The sequence below is a fragment of the Pseudophryne corroboree genome, chromosome 1 (assembly GCF_028390025.1).
Source record: "Pseudophryne corroboree isolate aPseCor3 chromosome 1, aPseCor3.hap2, whole genome shotgun sequence".
NCBI lineage: Eukaryota > Metazoa > Chordata > Amphibia > Anura > Myobatrachidae > Pseudophryne > Pseudophryne corroboree.
The window spans coordinates 335,483,099-335,510,119 of record NC_086444.1 but is presented as its reverse complement, the minus strand read 5'-3'; the positions used below and the strand labels follow the sequence as shown (position 1 = coordinate 335,510,119).

Below are 27,021 nucleotides of genomic sequence, written 5' to 3'. Positions count from 1 at the left end.
GATATGGGTGTTGCTGGCGCTGGGGAGGAAATTGACCAGGAGGATTCTGATGGTGAGGTGGTTTGTTTAAGTCAGGCACCCGGGGAGACACCTGTTGTCCGTGGGAGGAATATGGCCGTTGACATGCCAGGTGAAAATACCAAAAAAATCAGCTCTTCGGTGTGGAGGTATTTCACCAGAAATGCGGACAACAGGTGTCAAGCCGTGTGTTCCCTTTGTCAAGCTGTAATAAGTAGGGGTAAGGACGTTAACCACCTCGGAACATCCTCCCTTATACGTCACCTGCAGCGCATTCATAATAAGTCAGTGACAAGTTCAAAAACTTTGGGTGACAGCGGAAGCAGTCCACTGACCAGTAAATCCCTTCCTCTTGTAACCAAGCTCACGCAAACCACCCCACCAACTCCCTCAGTGTCAATTTCCTCCTTCCCCAGGAATGCCAATAGTCCTGCAGGCCATGTCACTGGCAAGTCTGACGAGTCCTCTCCTGCCTGGGATTCCTCCGATGCATCCTTGCGTGTAACGCCTACTGCTGCTGGCGCTGCTGTTGTTGCCGCTGGGAGTCGATGGTCATCCCAGAGGGGAAGTCGTAAGCCCACTTGTACTACTTCCAGTAAGCAATTGACTGTTCAACAGTCCTTTGCGAGGAAGATGAAATATCACAGCAGTCATCCTACTGCAAAGCGGATAACTGAGTCCTTGACAACTATGTTGGTGTTAGACGTGCGTCCGGTATCCGCCGTTAGTTCACAGGGAACTAGACAATTTATTGAGGCAGTGTGCCCCCGTTACCAAATACCATCTAGGTTCCACTTCTCTAGGCAGGCGATACCGAGAATGTACACGGACGTCAGAAAAAGACTCACCAGTCTCCTAAAAAATGCAGTTGTACCCAATGTCCACTTAACCACGGACATGTGGACAAGTGGAGCAGGGCAGGGTCAGGACTATATGACTGTGACAGCCCACTGGGTAGATGTATGGACTCCCGCCGCAAGAACAGCAGCGGCGGCACCAGTAGCAGCATCTCGCAAACGCCAACTCTTTCCTAGGCAGGCTACGCTTTGTATCACCGCTTTCCAGAATACGCACACAGCTGAAAACCTCTTACGGCAACTGAGGAAGATCATCGCGGAATGGCTTACCCCAATTGGACTCTCCTGTGGATTTGTGGCATCGGACAACGCCAGCAATATTGTGTGTGCATTAAATATGGGCAAATTCCAGCACGTCCCATGTTTTGCACATACCTTGAATTTGGTGGTGCAGAATTTTTTAAAAAACGACAGGGGCGTGCAAGAGATGCTGTCGGTGGCCAGAAAAATTGCGGGACACTTTCGGCGTACAGGCACCACGTACAGAAGACTGGAGCACCACCAAAAACTACTGAACCTGCCCTGCCATCATCTGAAGCAAGAAGTGGTAACGAGGTGGAATTCAACCCTCTATATGCTTCAGAGGTTGGAGGAGCAGCAAAAGGCCATTCAAGCCTATACAATTGAGCACGATATAGGAGATGGAATGCACCTGTCTCAAGTGCAGTGGAGAATGATTTCAACGTTGTGCAAGGTTCTGATGCCCTTTGAACTTGCCACACGTGAAGTCAGTTCAGACACTGCCAGCCTGAGTCAGGTCATTCCCCTCATCAGGCTTTTGCAGAAGAAGCTGGAGGCATTGAAGAAGGAGCTAAAAGGGAGCGATTCCGCTAGGCATGTGGGACTTGTGGATGCAGCCCTTAATTCGCTTAACAAGGATTCACGGGTGGTCAATCTGTTGAAATCAGAGCACTACATTTTGGCCACCGTGCTCGATCCTAGATTTAAAGCCTACCTTGGATCTCTCTTTCCGGCAGACACAGGTCTGCTGGGGTTGAAAGACCTGCTGGTGACAAAATTGTCAAGTCAAGCGGAACGCGACCTGTCAACATCTCCTCCTTCACATTCTCCCGCAACTGGGGGTGCGAGGAAAAGGCTCAGAATTCCGAGCCCACCCGCTGGCGGTGATGCAGGGCAGTCTGGAGCGACTGCTGATGCTGACATCTGGTCCGGACTGAAGGACCTGACAACGATTACGGACATGTCGTCTACTGTCACTGCATATGATTCTCTCAACATTGATAGAATGGTGGAGGATTATATGAGTGACCGCATCCAAGTAGGCACGTCACACAGTCCGTACTTATACTGGCAGGAAAAAGAGGCAATTTGGAGGCCCTTGCACAAACTGGCTTTATTCTACCTAAGTTGCCCTCCCACAAGTGTGTACTCCGAAAGAGTGTTTAGTGCCGCCGCTCACCTTGTCAGCAATCGGCGTACGAGGTTACATCCAGAAAATGTGGAGAAGATGATGTTCATTAAAATGAATTATAATCAATTCCTCCGCGGAGACATTGACCAGCAGCAATTGCCTCCACAAAGTACACAGGGAGCTGAGATGGTGGATTCCAGTGGGGACGAATTGATAATCTGTGAGGAGGGGGATGTACACGGTGATATATCGGAGGGTGAAGATGAGGTGGACATCTTGCCTCTGTAGAGCCAGTTTGTGCAAGGAGAGATTAATTGCTTCTTTTTTGGGGGGGGTCCAAACCAACCCGTCATATCAGTCACAGTCGTGTGGCAGACCCTGTCACTGAAATGATGGGTTGGTTAAAGTGTGCATGTCCTGTTTTGTTTATACAACATAAGGGTGGGTGGGAGGGCCCAAGGACAATTCCATCTTGCACCTCTTTTTTCTTTTCTTTTTCTTTGCATCATGTGCTGATTGGGGAGGGTTTTTTTGGAAGGGACATCCTGCGTGACACTGCAGTGCCACTCCTAGATGGGCCCGGTGTTTGTGTCGGCCACTAGGGTCGCTAATCTTACTCACACAGTCAGCTACCTCATTGCGCCTCTTTTTTTCTTTGCGTCATGTGCTGTTTGGGGAGGGTTTTTTGGAAGGGACATCCTGCGTGACACTGCAGTGCCACTCCTAGATGGGCCCGGTGTTTGTGTCGGCCACTAGGGTCGCTAATCTTACTCACACAGCTACCTCATTGCGCCTCTTTTTTTCTTTGCGTCATGTGCTGTTTGGGGAGGGTTTTTTGGAAGGGCCATCCTGCGTGACACTGCAGTGCCACTCCTAGATGGGCCCGGTGTTTGTGTCGGCCACTAGGGTCGCTAATCTTACTCACACAGCTACCTCATTGCGCCTCTTTTTTTCTTTGCGTCATGTGCTGTTTGGGGAGGGTTTTTTGGAAGGGCCATCCTGCGTGACACTGCAGTGCCACTCCTAGATGGGCCCGGTGTTTGTGTCGGCCACTAGGGTCGCTAATCTTACTCACACAGCTACCTCATTGCGCCTCTTTTTTTCTTTGCGTCATGTGCTGTTTGGGGAGGGTTTTTTGGAAGGGCCATCCTGCGTGACACTGCAGTGCCACTCCTAGATGGGCCCGGTGTTTGTGTCGGCCACTAGGGTCGCTAATCTTACTCACACAGCTACCTCATTGCGCCTCTTTTTTTCTTTGCGTCATGTGCTGTTTGGGGAGGGTTTTTTGGAAGGGACATCCTGCGTGACACTGCAGTGCCACTCCTAGATGGGCCCGGTGTTTGTGTCGGCCACTAGGGTCGCTTATCTTACTCACACAGCGACCTCGGTGCAAATTTTAGGACTAAAAATAATATTGTGAGGTGTGAGGTATTCAGAATAGACTGAAAATGAGTGTAAATTATGGTTTTTGAGGTTAATAATACTTTGGGATCAAAATGACCCCCAAATTCTATGATTTAAGCTGTTTTTTAGTGTTTTTTGAAAAAAACACCCGAATCCAAAACACACCCGAATCCGACAAAAAAAATTCGGTGAGGTTTTGCCAAAACGCGTTCGAACCCAAAACACGGCCGCGGAACCGAACCCAAAACCAAAACACAAAACCCGAAAAATTTCAGGCGCTCATCTCTACCAAAAACCCAATGGTCACTCTGTCAGAGCTACAGCATTGCTCTGTGGAGAGAGGAGAACCTTCCATAAGGACAACCATCTCTGCAGCAATCCACCAATCAGGCCTATATGGTAGAGTGGGCAGACGGAAGCCACTCCTTAGTAAAAAGCACATGGCAGCCCACCTGGAGTTTGCCAAAATGCATCTGAACGACTCTCAGACCATGAGAAACAAAATTCTCTGGTCTTATGAGAGAAAGATTGAACTCTTTGGCGTGAATGCCAGGCGTCATGTTTGGAGGAAACCAGGCACCGCTCATCACCAGGCAAATACCATCCCTACAGTGAAGCATGGTGGTGGCAGAATCATGCTGTGGGGATGCTTTCAATGGCAGAAACTGGGAGACTAGTCCTGATAGAGGGAAAGATGAATGCCAGCATTGTACAGAAACATCCTGAATGAAAACAGTCTCCAGAGCGCTCTTGACCTCAGACTGGGGTGACAGTTCATCTTTCAGCAGGACAACAACCCTAAGCACACAGCCAAGATATCCAAAGAGTTGCTTCAGGACAACTCTGTGAATGTCCTTGAGTGGCCCAGCCAGAGCCCAGACTTGAATCCGATTGAACATCTCTGGAGAGATTTGAAAATGGCTGTGCACCGACGCTTCCCATCCAACCTGATGGAGCTTGAGAGGTGCTGTAAAGAGGAATGGGTGAAACTGCCCAAAGATAGGTGTGCCAAGCTTGTGGCATCATATTCAAAAAGACGTGAGGCTGTAATTGATGCCAAAAGTACATCAACAAAGTATTGAGCAAATTCTGTAAATACTTATGTACATGTGATTTCTTATTTTTAATAAATTTGCAAAATCTCAAAATACTTTTTTCACTGTCATTATGGGGTATTATATGTAAAATTTTGAGGGAAAAAATTAATTTATTTCATTGTGGAATAAGGCTGTAACATAACAAAATGTGTAAAAAGTGAAGCGCTGTGAAAACTTTCCGGGTGCACTGTATATAATATTAAAGTTTATATTCCAAATGCATGTCAGAGAAAGGCTCTGTCTGTGCTTCTTACAATTAAATAGGAGGTTAACCTTGGAGAAGTTAGTTATCTCCTGTAGTACCTCAGTTTTTGCCACCATCCTCATTTTACCAATCAGCAAACACCTTAGGTTTTGTCTCCAAGTTAATCATATATCAGGATGGTGTTAGCATTACCCAGCAATACGGACCAGGGAAGCTGGAAAGGCTTTTCTGGATATCCACCTGGTCAGATGACTAAAGGTCCCCATACATCAGCAATCACAAAGAAACAATCTGTAGATTCTAATATTTTTTTCCCCAGATTTAAAGATTCCCCAATCCACAAATCTGTGCCCATACATTGCAGATATTTGTCAGTGATTTACAGAAAATATAGATATTCCAGTCTTGAAAAGCTCATCAGTTTACTAGAAATGGTCTGCAAATCTGCTGATTGTTGGTCACACACTACTGGAAAACCCAGCCGCCAATCCATCGCCACAGCACCACCGTCTGCTGTTTTTTTTTTTTTTTTTTGGGGGGGGGGGGGTTTGTGAGCCAGAGCTCCGACCGGGCAGTCAGTCAAGGCTGGAATTAGCGAGCATGTGACTGTGTAGGGGCAGAGCAGGAGGCTAAGCAGCCAATAGCATAGGGGTTGGGTCAGTGAGGGAAGCTGTCTGCCAGCCACGGGAATAACTTCCACACTGCATGCGTGCGGAGGAAGACTGACTAAAGCGGCACGGAGGCGGATTTAGCAGGAGACTTGCGATGGGACAGGCTCACCACACACTCTGAAGGGGTCGCATCTGCTGTTGGATCAGGTAAGCACAGCAGATTTATGGGGAAGCTGCATGCAACAGGGGGTAGGGGGGAGAGAAAACTGATGGGGCTGGGACAGGACACAGGAGGAATTGTGATTAAGTGACAAGGATGAAAAAATGAGGGGGGGTGACACAGTGGCTGGGACACAGAGTGAGGGGTGAACCAGTGGTTGGGACATAGAGGTAGGATTGTGACACAGTGACTGGGAGAGAACACATAGGGGGGTGACACAGTGGCAGGGAGAGAACACGAGCGGTGAGAGGGTGACACAGTGGCTGGGAGACAACACTGGGGGAGACACAGTGGCTGCAAAAAAAAAAAAAAAAAACTCTTCACCCAAGCATATGGAAAACCCCCTTTAAAAATCCAGAGTTTGCAACTGCACTAGCAATCTACAGCCCAAATTGATCTGTGACATCCAACATATTGGACAACCTGATTTAACAATCACAATCGATTTTTGGTCTGAATGCGCAATCCGTGAACCTCATACATTGCAGAATTATGTGCACAATCATCTACTAAACAGCAAATTGCTCCAATCGATTTCTGATGTATTATGGGGGCATATAGCCACATATGTGCATGCATAAAATTTTAACCGGTTGCCTGCTGCATTAGGCTGCTGGCAGGTGCGGATTGGGAACAAAAAGCGGCCCTGGAAAAATTTGTACTAGTGGCCCCACTTGGGCAGCACCAGAGATGTAAGGTCTAGCCATGGCAGCAGCTCCCTCCCCCCAAGACTTTCCAGACAGTGGGCATGTCTAGCATCAAGGGGGAAGTTAAAAGGAAATTAAATTAAATATTATAAGCACATTATATGATACACCTTTAGAATTTAGGAAACTATATAATTCTTTAGAAAGATATATTTTCTTGCTTATTACACCAACCATATCCCAATCACTATCCACTCAATCTTATATGTCAGCCAAGCAGGCAGACAGAGCATACACTAGATCAGGGGTTCTCAAACTCGGTCCTCAGGACCCCACACAGTGCATATTTTGCAGGTAACCCAGCAAGTGCACAGGTGTATTAATTACTCACTGACACATTTTAAAAGGTCCACAGGTGGAGCTAATTATTTCACTTGCGAATCTGTGAGGAGACCTGCAAAACATGCACCGTGTGGGGTCCTGAGGACCGAGTTTGAGAACCTGTGCACTAGATCAGTGGTTCTCAAACTCGGTCCTCAGGACCCCACACAGTGCATGTTTTGCAGGTAACCCAGCAGGTGCACAGGTGTATTAATTACTCCCTGAGACATTTTAAAAGGTCCACAGGTGGAGCTAATTATGTCACTTGTAATTCTGTCAGGAGACCTGCAAATCATGCACTGTGTGGGGTCCTGAGGACCGAGTTTGAGAACCTGTGCACTAGATCATCTGCAATCACAGGCTAAGTGGCAAAGTCATTTTCATATATGCAAATTGTTTGGCATCTTATTCATTATGTCTATGAATAGGACCACATGTCCTCAAGGCGGGTGCGTCGGCCCACCGGGAATCTTCCCTGTAAGCCCTATGGCCAATCCGCCTCTGGCTGCTGGTGAGAGGAAGAAAAACTATCTAGTGTGTAGGGGGTGAATTGGGAATTACACTTTAATTGATGTTTATCCATTAAAAACAGATAAATAGTGTTGCCCTCAACACATTAATTGAATGAATATGATAACTTATTTGAACATCAGCAAAAATCCATCACTTGTACTTTCTTTGTAATTATCCACTGCACAGAGTAACAGCATACACTTCCCATGACATGCAAGGTGTGTAATGCCCCTTTCAGACATGTGATCTGAGAGATTGCCAGGTCTAGCAGCCAGCAAATTCCCAGGTCTCAGCTCTGTGACCCTAGTCGGGAGCTGGGTCAGGTACCCAGGACTTTTCCAGGGTTGTGTCCTTTCACACATGCAGTAATCCTGGGTTAATGCGCTTTCACGTGCATAAATCTAGGATTTTGCTGCATGTCTGAAAGGGGTATCAATGCAAATCACAAACTCTCCTGACACTGATTACAATTAGCCTGCCACAGAAAACTACCACTACTTCTGTCTAAAAGCTATTAGCCTAATGCACAGGTTCTCAAACTCGGTCCTCAGGACCCCACACAGTGCATGTTTTGCAGGTCTCACAGAATAACAAGTGAAATAATTAGCTCCACCTGTGGACCTTTTAAAATGTGTCAGTGAGTAATTAATACACCTGTGCACCTGCTGGGTTACCTGCAAAACATGCACTGTGTGGGGTCCTGAGGACCGAGTTTGAGAACCACTGGCCTAATGTATTCAATCCATTCTGCATTATGCTGACAGTCTCACCTCTCATTCATGCATCCCTCTGCCAGCCTCTTTACTGGTTCCTGATATCTGTCCAAATGTAAATTCTGTCCATTTACACAGCTGTCAGGACTCTAATCTGATCACATCTACTGTAAGTACTCAGCTACTTATCCCCCTGCACACCACCTTTCATTGGCTGCTATCCACTACATATGACCTGTGTAATCTGGTTATACAGTACAAGCACACACTTCTATGGGGATGTCATTTTAGCACCTTTCAGTATCTTGTCTTCAAAACATTGTATGTGTGGCTCAGATTAATTCTTGTAGCAATGAAACATAATACATGACAGCATAATGGCAACTATGATTACACATGCTCAGCAACATCTGAATTTCCAGGGACATTTTGGAGATGGATACATTAATCTATGCCTAAAGCCTCTTTCAAACATGCTGCCAGGAAGTTTCTGGGTCTAAAGGCCAGCAAATTCCCAGCCCCCGCCCTGACAAAGAGCAGGTTCAGGGACCCAGGAATAAATCCCGGGTAGTTTGCAGTCACACATGCAGAAATCCCGAGTTGATGCATATTCACATTCAAAAACCCAGGATTTAACTGCATGTGTGAAAGGAGTATAACAGTCTAGGTCAGGCATTCCCAACCCCGGTCCTCAAGGCATACCAACAGTGCAGGGTTTAGTGATATCCAGGCTGCAGCACAGATGGTTAAATCAAAATAACTGAGCTACTAATTAAGTCACCTGTGCTGAAGCCTGGATATCACTAAAACCTGCACTGTTAGTGTGCCTTGAGGACCGTGGTTGGGAATGCCTGGTCTAGGTGGTATATTTACTAAAGTGCGGGTTTTCAAAAGTGGAGATGATTATAATATCAACCAATCAGATTCTAGCTATTATCTCCAAGAAGGTACTAGATGAATGAGAATCTCATTGGTTGCTATGGGAAACATTTCCCCATTTGAAAACTCATGCTTAGTAAATATACCCCTAGGTGCTACATCACAGGTTCTCAAACTCGGTCCTCAGGACCCCACACGGTGCATGTTTTGCAGACTCCTCACAGAATCACAAGTGAAATAATTAGCTCCACCTGTGGACCTTTTAAAATGTGTCAGTGAGTAATTAATACACCTGTGCTTCTACTGGGTTACCTGCAAAACATGCACTGTGTGGGGTCCTGAGGGCCGAGTTTGAGAACCACTGTGCTACATCATAAGCTAACATAGGATTTACCAACCCAAGATGACCTGACAAGTGAACATCATCATGATCAAATCTACTGGATCTTAAATTCTGTTACGTATGAAAAATACAAAGTTAGAATTCAGAATAAACACTCATTATTGCACTAAGCAAGCAGAACGTAAGGAGTGGTATTGTGATACTGGTAAGTTCTACAATATAGGAACATTTTCTTTAAACTAGAGCAGTGGTTCTCAAACTCTGTCCTCAGGACCCCACACAATGCATGTTTTGCAGGTCACCAAGCAGGTTCACAGGTGTATTAATTACTCACTGACACATTTTAAAAGGTCCACAGGTGGAACTAATTATTTCACTTGCGATTCTGTGAGGAGACCTGCAAAACATGCACAGTGTGGGGTCCTGAGGACCGAGTTTGAGAACCTGTGAACTAGAGCAGTGGTTCTCAAACTAGGTCCTCAGGACCCCACACAGTGCATGTTTTGCAGGTAACCCAGCAAGTGCACAGGTGTATTAATTACTCACTGACACATTTTAAAAGGTCCGCAGGTGGAGCTAATTATTTAACTTGTGATTCTGTGAGGAGACTTGGAAAACATGCACTGTGTGGGGTCCTGAGGACAGAGTTTGAGAACCTGTGAACTAGAGTATTCTATCACTCTATCTATACATATAAAGGGATGAGGTGGTAACCCTAGCGTCCCAGTTTCAAGGGATGGTATGGTAAGCCTAACTATACAGTGATTACGTTTTACAATCATTATTGTTCACTTGTAAGGTGTCACCAACTCCACAGTGCTGGACAAATGACACAAATACAAATTAAGCATAATGAGAAATCATGCACGTATGAATCCCAAATATAAATCATATGAATACAATTATAAGAGAACACACATAAGTCCAAAATCCAAAAGTATAAGTGAAACATGAAAAACATACAAATACAAGCTAAACATATAGCAACAAGTGCATTCAATGTACTGTAGAGAAGACTGATGCAGGCATGAGGCTGATGCACTGGGTAGCGCTTGAGTGCTTACAATATCCAATACCAAAATAAATGTGCAGATGTTTTTTGATCAGCAATGATTTTCAGGCCTTTCTGACATAAAATAGATTTTAAAATGGTTCCTTTAATATGGCACGTGTTTTCTCTCATCAAGGCAGCTGATAAAAAGCCAGCTCGAGAACACGTGATGAAAGCAAACGGAAAACTCCTCTGATCAGGAAATTAAAGTAATTTGAGCAAAACCACCCAGCTGTTACAAATATATAGGCAAAATCTAATTAAAGGGTTGGTGAGAATTAATGGCATTTATGATTGAGAGAATGCTAAAGTTATTGTGCACTGCTAGTCCAAAATGTGAACACACATAAATCTCAGATACTCTTTAAACAGTAATATTTGCTCAGCAGGGAATGAAGGAAAAAATAAAGTAATAAAATGTGAAAAATTACTCACGACAGTATAGCAAATGTGACCAGTGTAATTGCCAGGCAGAAGATGGACAGGGAACAACCAACGTAACTGATGGAGGACAGCGCCACCTTGTGGGAATTTGAGAGCTGTGCAGGAGAGAGAACAAGAAAACATTAATATAATTCATTTAATTAATGCTTTATGGCATTCTAACACTTTTATCATCTCAGCCTTACCACCAAGCTGGTAATAATTGTCTTCCAATACAGACATATATATATATATATATATATATATATATATGTATATATATATATATATATATATATATATATGTATATAAATAAATATATATATATATATATATAAATATATTATATAATACGGTATATGTCATCACATCAGTTCTTGTTATGTACAGGCTCCGACTCCAAGTAATTCATGCATTTCGACAGAATTGAGGAGGATGCACACAACAGCCTGAAGCTATTCAGTATTGTCATTTCACTTTCTCACCATAATAAATGTAAACCGTGCTGTGTGCCTACAGCTACAGCATGACTTGTGCTTGGCTTCTTGATTGTTGGCTTTGAATGTCACAAAGTGGAAGTTGTGTGTCTTCCAGGCTATTTCCTATCAAGTCACTAAGTGCAGCTTCTACTGAGTTGGCGGAAACCTTGCCTTTAACATTTTACTGTAATTTCCTGAGACACTTGGCTGTTGGACAGGTAGAACGAAGCAATAATCCTCACTGTATAGGCAGACTTTGGGGCACTATATATATATATATATATATATTTAGAGATGTGCGGCGGACGCTTTTTCGTGTTTTGTGTTTTGGTTCTGGTTCCATGCTCGTGTTTTGGACCTGGATTGGTTTTGCCAAAACCACCCTTTCGTGTTTTGGTTTTGGATCTGGATGATTTTTGAAAAAAAACTAAAAACAGCTAAAATCACAGAATTTGGGGGTAATTTTGATCTTACGGTATTATTAACCTCAATAACATTTATTTCCACTCTATTCTGAACACCTCACAATATTGTTTTTAGGCCAAAAGGTTGCACCGAGGTAGCTGTATGACTAAGCTAAGCGACACAGGTGTGCGGCACAAACACCTGGCCCATCTAGGAGTGGCACTGCAGTCCCACTGCACTAATGGCAGATACCGAATGCACGTCTAACACCAGCATAGTTGGCCTCAGTAATCCGCTTTGCAACAGGGTGACTGCTGTCATATTTCATCTTCCTCGCAAAGGACTGTGGGACAGTCAATTGCTTAGGTGAAGTAGTACAAGTGGTCTTCCGACTTCCCCTCTGGGGTGACGATCAACTCCCAGCGGCAACATCAGCAGCAGCAGCAGTAGTAGTAGGAGGAAGTGGTTCTTGATCTTTCCCTATTTTATCCTCCAAATTTTTGTTCTCCATTATTTTTCTGGAGTTATATAACAAAATGCAGCACAGGAGAGCGTACCTCTACACCACACAAGGCAAACCCTGTAAAAATTATTTGGATTAAATATTAATAACCCCTTTATTTGGAGTAAATAATATACAGCACAGGACAGCACAACTGAACTTACATGGCAGCACCGCTGGACTGGATTTATACGGCAGTACCACTGGTATTATACGGCAGTATCACTGGACTTATGCGGCAGTAGCACTGGATTTATACGACAGTACCGCTGGACATATATGGCAGTATCACTGGACTGGATTTATACGCTAGTACCACTGGACATATACAGCAGTATCACTGGATTTATACGGCAGTACCGCTGGACATATACGACAGTATCACTGGATTTATACGGCAGTACCGCTGGACATATTTACGGCAGTATCACCGGACTGGATTTATACGCCAGTACCACTGGACATATATACGGCAGTATCACTGAATTTATACGGCAGTACCACTGGACATATATGGCAGTATCACTGGATTTATACGGCAGTATCACTGGATTTATATGGCAGTACCGCTGGACATATACGGCAGTATCACTGGATTTATACGGCAGTATCACTGGATTTATACGGCAGTATCACTGGATTTATACGGCAGTACCGCTGGACATATACGGCAGTATCACTGGATTTATACGGCAGTATCACTGGATTTATATGGCAGTATCACTGGATTTATATGGCAGTATCACTGGATTTATACGGCAGTACAGCCAGACATATAGGGCAGTATCACTGGACTGGATTATTACGCTAGTACCACTGGACATATACGGCAGTATCACTGGATTTATATGGCAGTACCGCTGGACATAAATGCCAGTATCACTGGACTGGATTTATACGCCAGTACCACTGGACATATACAGCAGTATCACTGGACATATATACGGCAGTACCACTGGACATATACAGCAGCACAGGGACACCACCACTGGACTGATGCAGGACAACACAGCACCACTGCAATGGATTGGACTTATACAGCAGCACTAGACATATCGCAGCAAAGAACACCATCCACTGTGACTAGACTGATGCAGCACAAGACACCACCACTGGACTGATGCAGCACAACACAACACCACTGGACTAGATTTATACAGCAGCACTGGACATATGGCAGCAGAGGACACCACCACTATGACTGGACTGATGCAGCACAAGACACTACCACTGTACTGATGCAGGACCACACAGCACCACTGCACTAGACTGATGCAGCATAAGACACTACACTGGACTGAGCAGCACAAGACAGCACTGGAATCGCCACCCCACTTTCCCTCCCGAACAGACATTGGCACAGACACTTCGTGTCCTCTCACTACACTCTCCAATGCTGGAGTGAAAACGGCGGCGACGCGCGGCTCCTTATATGGAATCCAAACCCCGTGAGAATCCGACAGCGGGATGATGACGTTTTGCCACGTTCTGGTTTTTGAGTCAGGCAGGAAAACCCTGAGCCGGACTCGGATCCAGACTCGGGTAGTGAAGTCTGGTAGGGTTTAGTTCTCTGGGAACCGAACTCGCTCATCTCTAATATATATGTACAGTATATATATATATATATATATATATACATTTATATATATATATATATATATATAATGTGTACAGTGTGTATATTATAGTATGTATATATTATACATATATATGTATATCTGTGTGTGTGTGTGTGTGTGTGTGTGTGTGTGTGTGTGTGTGTGTGTGTGTGTGTCGAAGTGGGGGAATGTGTATATATACAGTGACCGAAGTGAGGGAAGCAGGGGGAGTGAGTATGTTGGGGGTGAAAGAACCCCGTGTTGAGCAAGGGAGGGAGAGTGAGAGAGGTGCAGAGGCTGAGTGAGGGTAGCAGGGAATTAGAAATCCGGGTGGTGAGAGGGTAGAAGGGAGTGAGAGGGCCAGGGGTTGAGCAAATGATAGAGATTGTGAGAGGTGCAGAGGCTGATGGGTCTATTCATGAAGCAGTGAAAAAGAGAACTGAGCCAGTGGAAAAGTTGCCCATGGCAACCAATCAGCTGCTCTGTATGATTTTATAGTATGCAAATTATAAATGTTACTTCAATGCTGATTGGTTCTTCTCCACTGGCTCACCTCTCCACAGTTTTCACTGCTTCATGAATAGACCCTAGAGCAGGCATTCCCAACCGCGGTCCTCAAGGCACACCAACGGTGCAGGTTTTAGTGATATCCAGGCTTCAGCACAGATGGTTCAATCAAAATAACTGAGGTACTAATTACCTGTGTTCAAGCCTGGATATCACTAAAACCAGGACTGTTAGTGTGCCTTGAGGACTGAGGTTGGGAAACACTGCCCTAGAGTGAGGGAAGCAGAGAGTGAGAAATGCTGGGGTTGACAGGTACTACACAGGTCATGAGAGGGTAGTAGGGAGTGAGAGGACCAGGGGTTGAGCAAGGAATGGAGAGTGTGAGAGGTGCAGGGGCTGAGTGAGGGTAGCAGGGAATTAGAAATCCGGGTGGTGAGAGGGTAGAAGGGAGTGAAAGGGCCAGGGGTTGAGCAAGGGATAGAGAGTGTGAGAGGTGCAGAGGCAAAGTGAGGGTAGCAGGGAGTGAGAAATGCTGGGAGAGAGAGGTACACAGGTCATGAGAGGGTAGTAGGGAGTGAGAGGACCAGGGGATGAGCAAGGGATGGAGAGTGAGAGGTGCAGGGACTGAGTGAGGGAAGCAGTGGATAAAAGGGTAGCAGGTGGTGAGAGAGGGATGGAAGAAGTGAGAGGTGTAGGAGCGTGCTCGCCACAGGTTCTGTTCCCACTCTAGTCCCTGTTGGTCGGCATGCCGACTGGCAGGATTTTCAGCAGGCTGGATGTAGTGGTCAGTATTGTGACCGACGGTCTCCTGACCACAGGTCACATAACCACAAGGAGAGCACGTGGGGATAGATAGAATTACCTGGGATGAAGATACTGGCACATAAGGTGAGTGACAGACAAAATAATTATGTAAGGGAAAGAGGAAGAGACACATGGAAAACAGAGAGCGGTGAACAAAGGGTAGATATTAGAGATACTGTAGGAACATTTTGGAAAGATGAAAACGGCCAATAGCCTTACATCATATAATATATTCTATATTTACACTACTGTACTACTGTACTACTATACTACTGTCTAGCTAGACAGTCAATAGATAGACACCATATGTTAGACAGACATTAGGTCGACAGGGTAAAAAGGTCGACAGGGTAAAAAGGTCAACATGAAAAAGGTAGGCAGTACAAAATGTCGACAGGGTCAAAAGGTCGACATGAAAATTGTCGACATGAAAAAGGTAGACACCATGTTTTTGCCTTTTTGTGGTTTGTGTGGATAGTTTTGTCATCTGGGACCCCCAATTGTCAAAAGGCATAACCTTGAGGGGCTTGCTTCGCTCGCCACGCTTCGGACTCGGTGGCTCGCTGCGCTCACCACAAGGTTTATAACCAACTCTATGCCAACATGGATAGAGAAGGTATGAAATAGTCCAAAAACATGTTACATGTAAAGAAAAACATTTGTCTATCTTTTTTATGTCAACCATTTTCATGTCGACCTTTTGACCCTGTCGACCTTTTGTACTGTTTACCTTTTTCATGTCGACCTTTTGACCTTGTCGACCTAATGACTGTCTAACATATGGTGTCTATTGACTGTCTAACTAGACACTGTCTATCTGTCAACTGGATACCGACCTGAACTCCCTCCCTGTCTACTGCATGACCTGTGCAGGCTCCCTGGGGGGAAGGGCGATGGGGGTAGGGGGAGGCGGTGGAAAATACCGTGCTTTTGAAATACAGGTATGAGCATCCGAGTCCCCTAAGGCATAAACCAACACCAATGGGAAGGAAGTGCCAACCTTTTTTTTTTATGTGTTCCCGTGACATTCACTTTAATATTATTTTTCTTCTTTGTAATACATTCAATGGAAGGGTGCACACAGGTTTCACATACTGTAAATCAGAGTAAATTTGCAGGAGCGATTCTTTACGCTAAATACAAATACACAGCGGTAATGAACAGCCGTAGACATAAAGTACCGGTAATTATATGACGCAACTAACTGTTTGAGCAACACAGTACTGTAGATCGTTGGCGTTAGAGAATCTGTGTTGTGAGAATCTGTGTTGTAATTAATGAGAAGGGATCACTGCTACTGTACCATTTACACATCTACACAGTATCAACGCAACTACAGTTCTCTATTTGATTTTGTGTTCTCTATGTGAGGGGGGAAGGGGAAAGTGTGATGGGGTAGGGCGAGGCAGTGGAAAATACCGTGTTCAAAGAAAAGGAAGAATCAAAACCAAGAGAAACTGACATACAGTAACAACCTGGAATGTCTGAGATGCACAACGTCTGAGACGCTCATTGCGGCTAGGGACGGTGTCATGGCTGCTGTCAAGGATCGCCCCTATGTGTTAGGAGAGCTCCGTCTCCTCATTTGCTGGCGGGACAGACCTCTCGCCAGCAACAAGGAGAAGGGCCTACCGGAGGGCTAGTAGGGAGATCCTCCGGAAATATAACTGGAGGAGGACCGTAAGGTCACTCCAAAGGCGATGGAGTGACCTAGTCCGGAGGACCCCAAGGCGCCTGCAGGCCATACGGGATTATAAGTACATTACTGTAGATTGCTGTACTTTAAGTTACTGTACTGTACAGTACCTGTGGTAAACAAATGGTTAAACAAGGCCCAAACATTTACCAGGGTCAAAAGGTAATTATTATTTTTTTTACACTTTTCCAATGTTTTTTGCATTTACTATCCATGTCAAAAGCGACACCATCTAGGTCGACACACCATGTAAACCTATATCTGGTGTCAACCGATTGGTGTCAACCTAAGGTCTGTCGACCTAAATGGTGTCGCTTTTGAAGTTGTTTGACATGGCCATTAAGTTGACATGGCAAAAGGTCGACATGAGTTTTAGAGAAAAAAAATTACGGACTGTGTAATTGCTGCTATACACAGCACACAGCTTATGGTGAACTTACTTACTGTATCACCACCCATAGTTGTGGTATATTTTAGATAGTCTAATGAGACACTCCTTCAGCATTGCCAATGATTCATGTAAAACCTGGGGTCTGGGACTCCAGGTCAACAACAAAAAGGTCGACACACCTTAGGTCGACACCAATTGGTCGACACACCTTAGGTCGACATGGACAAAAGGTCGACATTGACAAAAGGTCGGCAGGAACAAGGTCGACATGTAAAAAGGTCGACATTCGTTTTTTATGTTTTTTTGGTGTCGTTTTCTTCGTAGAGTGACCGGGAACCCCAATTAGTGCACCGCGTCCCCTCGCATGGCTCGCTTTTCTCGCCATGCTTCGGGCCTGGAGTCCGGATACCAAAACCTGTGTGCAAACAGTATCTCTATTAAATGCAAAGTACAGTAACAGTACAGTATATTACCAGAGCCGTACCTAACCAATGGGATCCGGTCTGAAGATCGACAGTGTCTAGGTCGACAATGTTTAGGTCGACCACTATAGGTCGACAGTCACTAGGTCGACATGGATGGAAGGTCGACAGGGTTTCTAGGTCGACATGTGCTAGGTCGACAGGTCTAAAGGTCGACATGAGTTTAAAAAAAAAACTTTTTTTAAATTTTTTCATACTTAACGATCCACGTGGACTACGATTGGAACGGTAAAGTGTGCCGAGCGAAGCGGTAGCGGAGCGAAGGCACCATGCCCGAAGCATGGCGAGCGAAGCGAGGGGACGCGGTGCACTAATTTGGGATCCCGGTCACTCTACGAAGAAAACGACACCAAAAAAAAAAATCCTCATGTCGACCTTTAGACCTGTCGACCTAGCACATGTCGACCTAGAAACCCTGTCGACCTTCCATCCATGTCGACCTAGTGACTGTCGACCTATAGTGGTCGACCTAAACATTGTCGACCTAGACACTGTCGATTTGATGAACCACACCCCTCACCAATATGATGCCCTAGGCTAGATTTTGGCTGATGCCCCCTTGCACAGATGCTAGTTCCGACTCTGAGCCCTTTCCCAGCACCATCACCCATTTTGGTGCTCCTACCCCCTATATTTTAAATAGGAACAGTGTGCACATTTAGTGCCAGCCCAAAACGGTGCATGTTCTTGCTGGGAAGCGGCATGGCAACACAATAATTCCCCCAGTTGAAATGACACAACACAGTACTGCAACTTTATTAACATTATATCATGCAATAGTGTCTCTTATTCTCGTTACATCACATGGTAGTACCACATTACTCCTCACAGTATTGTCCCTTATTCACATTACACCACACCACATTATTCACATTAGACCACGCAGTAGTGCCCTTTCTTTATGTTACTCCAGAAAATATTGTAGTACACTTTATACACATAATGCCGCACATTAGTAATGCATTTTATAATTCAATTTTCATATTTAATTTCATAGAGCCGCAGTCACACACAGAATATAGGCATGCTGCATATAATTTTAATCAGCAGAAGCGGATTGTGCCCCATTTGGCTAGTTTGCCTATGCCTAGGGCCGGCTCTGTATATTACAATAGAAAAAATAATAGTGTCAGTGAAAAAAACACCTCATGACAGATACTGTACACAAGCTCATGTCTAATGTACAGTAAGCAGTCATCCCTTGCCATTGGCTTTAGATTAAGCCCTAATGGCTAGGGGACTTGGCCGCTCACTTACTGTACTGTACTGTATCCCTGACTTCAATAGACCACACTGTTGCTTAAACTCCTTGTTTTGTGCCTGTATACTGTACATTACACAGTATTTATTAATTGATCATTCTACGGGACCTCATTGCCTCTGTGTACTGTTATTTTAGCTAGGGGATTGTGACGCTCCTTCAGCATTGGCCCATAGCCTGCAAAACCTACAGTATGCTGTCACTCGCTCCATGGCCGAGTGCTGCCACATGGCGGGGGTTCACGTGCCTCGGACATTTTGTCAGTTTGCGATGCGATCGAGTCCGGTGTACCGTAATGTGCATAAAACTCGCTTATCCCTATCGCCCCTGTGTATTTTAGCTAGGGGATTGTGACGCTCCTTCAGCATTGCCCCATAGTCCGCACAATTTATGCCATCTCTCACTCCATATCCGAGCGATGCCATGTGGTGGGGGTTCACGGGCGACGGTCATTTTGTCAGTTTGCTATGCGATCGAGTCTGGTGTACCGTAATGTGCATAGACCTCGCTTATCCCTGTCACCCCTGTGTATTTTAGATAGGGGATTGTGATGCCCCTTCAGCATTGCCCCGTGGCCTGCAAAACTTATGTCGTCGCTCACTTCATATCCGAGCGATGCCACGAGGTGGGGGTTCACGGGCGACGGTCATTTTGTCAGTTTCCAATGCGATCGAGTCCGGTGTAACCTAATGTGCATACAGTAGACCTCGCTTATCCCTATCGCCCCTGTGTATTTTAGCTAGGGGATTGTGACGCTCCTTCAGCATTGGCCCATAGCCTGCAAAATCTGTGCTGTTACTTGCTCCGTAGCCGAGTGCCTCCATGGGGCAAGGAGTCACAGGCAGTAGCCATTTCAATTGAGTCTGCCCTGCTAGAGAATTGTATGAGAATTTTCACGTGCTGCACCACTTCTCTGGAATTCTCTACCTCTCCCCCTCAGACTCTCCACCTCTCTACAAAACTTCAAACGGGCTCTCAAGACCCACTTCTTCACCAAACCCAGCCAAATCTCATCCTAACCCCCTGTTCTACGCTCTCTATGTACCACATCTGTGTCACCCCTGTCTGTCTACCCCTCCCCTTTAGAATGTAAGCTCTCACGAGCAGGGCCCTCTTCCCTCATGTGCTTATCCTTTCTTACTTTAATAATCTTCAACTGCACCAAATTAAGCAGTCTTCTGCCACCTGATACTTATTCCAGTGTCAATCGGCTGATGTAACTATGTTTATTTACCCTGTACTTGTCCTATACTATCATCAACTGTAAGTTGCTGTTTTCCTGTTTGTTTATTTGTTTATGTACTCTGTAATTGGATGCTGCGGAACCCTTGTGGCGCCATATAAATAAAGGAGAATAATAATAATAATGTGTACCGTACGGTGCATAGAATCTTAACAGTAGAAACGCTCCTGTAGCTTTGCCCTGGTTTATGTAAATAAAAAAAATAATAAAGTGTCTGGAAAAAAACAACATGCATTCATACTTTAGGAATCGAACCCGAGACTCTAAGTATAGGAAGTGGAACACTTCACCACTTCGCCGCCAACAGATGAATAAATCCATTGGTTTTGATTATGCCGTAATGGCTACAGGATTAGGACGCTAGCATACAATATTCCTAACATCAATAGGCAACAATGTACTTCTAACACGTCCATTTGCGTCACTACTGGTTTTATGTTGCTTTGTCTGCGGGACATGAATGCTTGCATATTCCTAAAGTACTGTAAATGGATCATATATGCTGTACTATTGCATCTGTACTGTATATACTGTATGAAATAAGGTAGACGCACTAGTAAAGTAGTTCTTACTATGTATTTCAGTATTGTATTTTATGGTAGACCACACGCATGCGCAGTGGTGATTGTAAATAGCGACATCTGGTGGATGATCGCAGGTATTACACGTAAAGGTAACGTCAAACGCTCTGTGCGCCTCCGTGCGATTAGGCGCGCCTCTCTGTGACTAGGCGCGCCTCCCTGCGACCCGGTACGCTGCGTATGCCCGATCGTGACTAACGCCTCAGCCAGTCAAGATAACGGAGGACCCATCTGTATGTCCAACTGCAAGGACGCTCCATTAAAACCCACTAACACACCTTCAGTCTCAAGTGAAGATGCAATTCAAATGCATATGACTCTGCATTGCCTGTAGATGCAATCGCTTGTTTCTGTGACAGGCACAGTGTGAAAACACACAAGGCACCCTCCACATTGGGCTTGTACTCAACTCACAATAAGCTCCTTTGAGCTTTCTTTTTTAAAATGTGATCATTTACCTCAGTGATCCTGTTATACGTTAGCTAAGAGATTCATACACAGTAAAAACAAAATAAATTCACAGTTGAAGGTGTGTGGATTGAATCCTAAACATTTATATTAAAAACCACTTTGAATACGACTGCAAGAAGAATATGCTGTTATCTCTGGGTATTTATTATCTGCCTTTTATATGTTTTCAGTTTATTTGCATCTTCTTCTTTGTATATATTTTTTACTACTTTATATCTAAAAAAATTATTAGAATAATTCAGAGTCTCATATTTTAACCTTGGAAGATTTGAAGATCATCCTCTTCTACTAGTAGAATCAATCTAAATTATTAAAACATGCCATTTACTTCACATTTTTCCATCCAAAACAGGTCTGGTAGCTTATTCCACTGCGCAACAGATCCTTTGATCTGTTTTGTTATTCATGTAAATTCTTTCAAACAGCTTACTAGGCATTGTTCTTATTTGCATGAAAAATAGCAGCGTACACGTGGAAAGACATCATAGGAAAGCTTGACAGCGCACCTGCCACACGTACATGTTTCACAGCAAAACAACAGGATGATAATGTGCGTACAAGCTCACCCGCCAAATGCACATTACGGATGTGCAGTTGTCCAAAAACAGCCTTGAGTGACACTGGGTAATTTCCAAGAAGTAATGTAAGGTCCCTGATTGACTGAATGTAGGTTATTAATGACAGTGACACACTGCAGATGTACACATAAAGAGAAAGGAGAAGCGCTGGATTTTAGGCCATCAGTTTTCACATAAGTAACTTATAGTAAGTTTTCCTGAAACATGCACTGTATTTTCTCTGGTTAAGTCATTTTAGATATGGCTTATTAAATGTGTCCAACATTAAGGGAGAAAAATTTAAAATGTTGTTGCTATTTTAATTTAGACATGTATATAGCAGGGGTGCTGCTGGAGAAGTCAGGAAATTCTCCACGGTAACCTGCTCCGTGAATAGCACAAAGCAGAGAAAAGCCCTGTTTTCTGCAAATCAGGGATTTTCTCAGATTTTTTAATACACCCCATAGTGATTGATGCATCAAGCAGGAAAAAGAGTGAAGAAAGTGGACCAGTGGAGAAGTTGCCCATAAGAACCAATCAGCTTTGAGGTAGCATTTATCAAGTATATTCTATAAAGTTATCACTGGAAGCTGATTGGCTGCTACAGTATGGGCAACTTCTCCACTGTTTTCACTGCTTCATACATCAACACTAAATATTTTGTTACTAATGTTTATATCACACCACTGCCTGGGAGAAGGCTGTCCCACATTTTTAAATTGTGTTGCCCTAGGCTATTTTATACTAACATTCCCAATTATACAGTACATAAAATATCCCTGTCTCGGCAGATTGGGGCTGCCACAAACAATAACGACAGTAATAGTACAGGTAACAGCAAAATAAAACAATAGTATTAGAACCAAACTTGTCTACTTTCCTAGGAAGTCCAGGAGACACCAGAATTTTGGGTGAGATGTGGGGTGTGATGATGAGCTTCTTAGTGAACCACATTACAGTGATCCATCCCTTCCTTTTCATTGCACCGTGAGAGCCAGGCCATGATGACGCCGTCGCCTGTTGTGTTACCCTCCCTTCTAGCACTGGCCATCTGTATATCCCCTCGGAAATATGATGGTTGAAGGATAGACAGTGCTGCAGTAGGATAGTCGATGAGGCAGCAGTCATATGTTATCCCTGTAGTTCCCAAACTGGGTGCTGTGGGCCCTGGGGTGCAGCAGGGCATATATAGGGGTGCCACAGGTTGGTGGTCTAGTACCAAATATAATGATATGGGGGCAATGTGATAGGCAAAACCAGTGCTGGTGGCTGCCAGTCATAAAATATGAGGCCAAAGAGAAGCACAAACCTCTTCCCCACCACATAACTGACCCTAGGGATGACAGGTAAGCATAATTTACATAGTGCAAAAATGTTTACGTTTCTCAATAAGAAGCATTTGGCATAGTGGTGCCTTGGTAAAAAGGCTGGTACTCTAGGGCACCGTGGTTAAGAAAAAGTTTGTGAACCACTAGACTATTCCATATTTCCTAACTTCAGATGGGATAGTCCCAACGGGGTAGCTCAATTTTAGGGGTCCAGTGTCGGACTGGAGCATGAAGGGCCCACCGGGGGTATGCAGTGGTAGGGGCCCATGATTAGAGGTGTGGTCAGCCTCCAAATAGGGTGTGGCCAGCCTCCAAAGGGGTTTGGCTAACAATTATAGAGTACCTGGTCTGGACTCCTTGATAATTTATATAGTAATTAATGCTAGTGCATGCATAATAATGTGCCAGATTAATGACAGCAATGTACTGTAGAGAATACATCATAATCCTGTGCAGTATAAGGTAATATATGTATAATATATAATTCAAGTGCACAGTCTAGAACAGGGATGGGGAACCTTCGGCCCTCCAGCTGTTGTTGAACTACATATCCCAGCATGCCCTGCAACCGTTTTAGCATGGTCAAATAGCAAAACTGTAGCAAGGCATGCTGGTATGTGTAGTTCAACAACAGCTGGAGGGCCAAAGGTTCCCCACCCCTGGTCTAGAACCTGATCCCTAGAGGAGGAGGTGGGCCCCCCAGGCAGTGGGGCCCACCGGTGGTTTCCCCTGTACCCCTGTGGGCCAGTCCGAGCCTGTAGGGGTCTATTGGATACAAGTTTTATGTTCCTCTTTTGTCTGGGCTGCTGGGCTGTTGGAAAGTGTGTCAGCACTGCAATGAGTAGGTTCACTGACCCAGCTTTCCAATCCTCTTTTCAGGTGTGCAGAGGGGTTGGAAATGGTTTTTAAGCACTCGGTACAGACTCAGAGGATGTGCATGCCAATGTGGGCGGTGACAGGTTACACCACCAATATGATGTAGTCTCGCCACCTCACACTGTAATTGGAGAATTATTATTATTATTATTATTATTATTATTATTATTAATGTTGGGAGGGTTGCAATACTGGAGCATTTGCTAAGACCTACACAACACACAATAGGATTTGCATTCAGCTTACAACATATAAGTACGCAGTATTAGGTATACAGTGGAGGGATCCTGGGGTGCACACCGGTAATGAGAGGTGCGACCCTGCGGAGACCTTTCAGTAGAACTGCATACAAAGAAAAAGGTTGCAGGTGCACAATTCAATAATCATTGCAATAAATTTTTGCATTTTGAGCGAGGTTCTTCACATAGTTATGGCCATAAGTAACGGCTTGCCCACCGCGTCCAGGTGACCTCATTAGTCGGGCAAGTCCCTAACATTTTGGGGGGTGCAAATCTAGGGCGCGGGACCCCCCAAAATGAAGCAGCTGAGTGGCCGTAGGGCAATAGTGTGTTTTGTTTCAATGTAATTCATTTCCTACCTTCACTTTTCACTACTTTACCTCTCACTAACCTATTTTCACTTTTTCACTATATATTTTTTCACTTTTGTATTGCCCTGGGGTCACTCAGCTGCTTCATTTTGCGCCCTAGATTTGCACCCCCCCAAAATGTTAGGGACTTGCCCGACTTATGAGGTCACCTGGATGCGGTGAGCAAGCCATTACTTATGGCCATAACTATGCGAAGAACATTGCTCAAAATGCAAAATTTTATTGCAATAATTATTATTAATAAATTGGTAATGTTTGAATTGTGCACCTGCAACCTTTTTCTTTGTATACATATAAGTACGGTAAGCCTGCTAAAAACAACAGCGCCTAAGATACAGAAGCTCTTGTGTGCTCTGCATTCTCCAACCACTGTAACGATCAGTGGGATGGTCAATAGTCACACCTTATGACCAGTGCGAAATGCCTATCATTCAGACCAATTTTTGGGTGTACAGTAGCTGAAATAGTAGCATCTTCAGTGTAATAGGTGTCATTTTAGAGAATAAAACATAGTTTTGGCTCTGAGATGTGCTTATTTTGGACTTACCAGAAATATAATGTTTCCTATTCTTTCACACTGAAATGCTAAACATTTATATTGATCCTAAATGCTGCAGTCTATCTTTTACATTCTATTGTCTGCTATCTCTGATGCAATGTACAGTCACTTCTGCAAATACTCAAATTTATGTTTATAGCTTACATCTGAATTCTCACCTGAACCAATGTAATTTTGCTTTAACATATTCTTGTAAGTCCTGTCTGAATTACCATTGCTTTCTCCGTACTCTCACAACCACTCTCAATTTTAGCAGTCTATTTTAAAACTGTAGTTATTCAATCTTATAATCTTCACTGTAAGTTTCACTTGTACTGTAACTCAACTATTTTTGACTATATTACACATTTACCAACGGGTGTAGTACTGGTGACCGGCGGTCTCCTGACCGCCGGTCACCTTACCGACGTAGGGATCCCGGCAGCATACCGACGCCGGGATCCTGGCGGGGAGGGGCGAGTGCAGCAAGCCCCTTGCGGGCTCTGTGGCGACCGCAGTTCTATTCCCACTCTATGGGTGTCGTGGACACCCACGAGTGGAAATAGTCCCTGTTGGTCGGCATGCCGACCATCGGGATAGTGAGCCGTCGGGCTCATGGAGGAGGTCATGTGACTGTCGGTCAGCTGATCGGCGGTCACATGAATACCACCCTTACCAACACCATACTTTTACCTGAACTCCTGCAGTTCTACTGCTCTGTCTCTGTTATTCAGTCTCCACTCCTTTTTCCACTATTTATTTTTGTATTTTTTTATTTTTACACCGATTTATCTCACCCATACTATGTCCTGGTTTACATCAACCCTCCCCATCACCCCTTGGCTACCTAATACTTTCTTCTGCACCTTCCTTCCACATCTATCCCTCTCCCTTAGGGGGTCATTTCAGTTCCCTCCCTCCATTCTCTGTCACCTCACATCTTCTCCATCTCCATCACACTGCATTCCCTCCCTGCCCTCCTCCTGCAGTTGCCCCTCCAAGCTCAGAAGCCCGCACTATGCCTACTTTATCCCTTCCATCCAAATCAATATCACCTCAACGCTACAGCAACCTTGATAATCTCATTTGCATCTCTCCCTCAAACTCACACCCCATAGCCTGTGCACTATGAAATGCCAGATCTGTTTGTAACAAACTGGTCCCCACCCATGACCTTTTTATCTCCAACTCCCTGCATCTCCTGACCATTACAGAAACCTGGATTACTCCCTATGACACCACTTCACCTGCTGCTCTCTCTGCTGGGGGCCTCACATTCTCACATACACCCTGCTCCAGGTGTCGCCTAGGCAGTGGTGCTTGGATCCTTTTACCCTCTAGCTACTCCTACCAATTCATCCTCCAGAACCATCCCTTACATTCTCTACACTTGAGGTCCATGCGGGATACGGTCGTTAGGTCTACCCAACTTAGGTTGACACTCATTAGGTCGACCACTGAAGGTTGACAGTGCTATTAGGTCGACATGCATTAGGTCAACATGACCATTAGGTCGACATGTACTAGGTCGACAGGTCAAAAGGTCGACATGACTTTAAAAAAAAAAACATTTGGGGATTTTTTTTCATACTTGCTCGAAGCATGCGAGGGGACACGGTGCACTGATTTGGGTTCCCCGTCACTTTACGGAGAAAACGACACCAAAACCAGTCAAAAAACTCATGTCAACCTTTTCACCTGTCGACCTAACACCCATGTCGACCTAATGCATGTCGACCTAATCGCAATGTCGACCTTCAGTGGTTGACCTAATAAGTGTCGACCTAAGTTGGGTCGACCCAACGACCCATACCCTTCCAACCTGTCCATTTCAAGTAGCTGTCAAAAAACCGTCCCCCTAGCATGTCCTCCAAATTCCTTGACAATTTTGCTTCCTGGTTTCCTCCCTTCCTCTCTTCTGACATTCCCTCCATTATCTTAGGTGACTTCAACATCT

The 27,021-nt window shown here is 44.7% G+C and overlaps 1 protein-coding gene across 3 annotated transcripts in view; it reads right to left on the bottom strand.

The window, feature by feature from the left end:
* ADGRD1 (adhesion G protein-coupled receptor D1) overlaps nt 1-27,021 on the bottom strand; it is a 1,058,506-nt gene that overhangs the window by 333,831 nt on the left and 697,654 nt on the right. For all 3 annotated transcript variants that reach the window (XM_063964650.1, XM_063964651.1, XM_063964652.1), the window contains one exon: nt 10,747-10,850. In XM_063964650.1, coding sequence (XP_063820720.1) covers nt 10,747-10,850 — 104 coding nt within the window. The remainder of the gene's footprint in view (nt 1-10,746; nt 10,851-27,021) is intronic.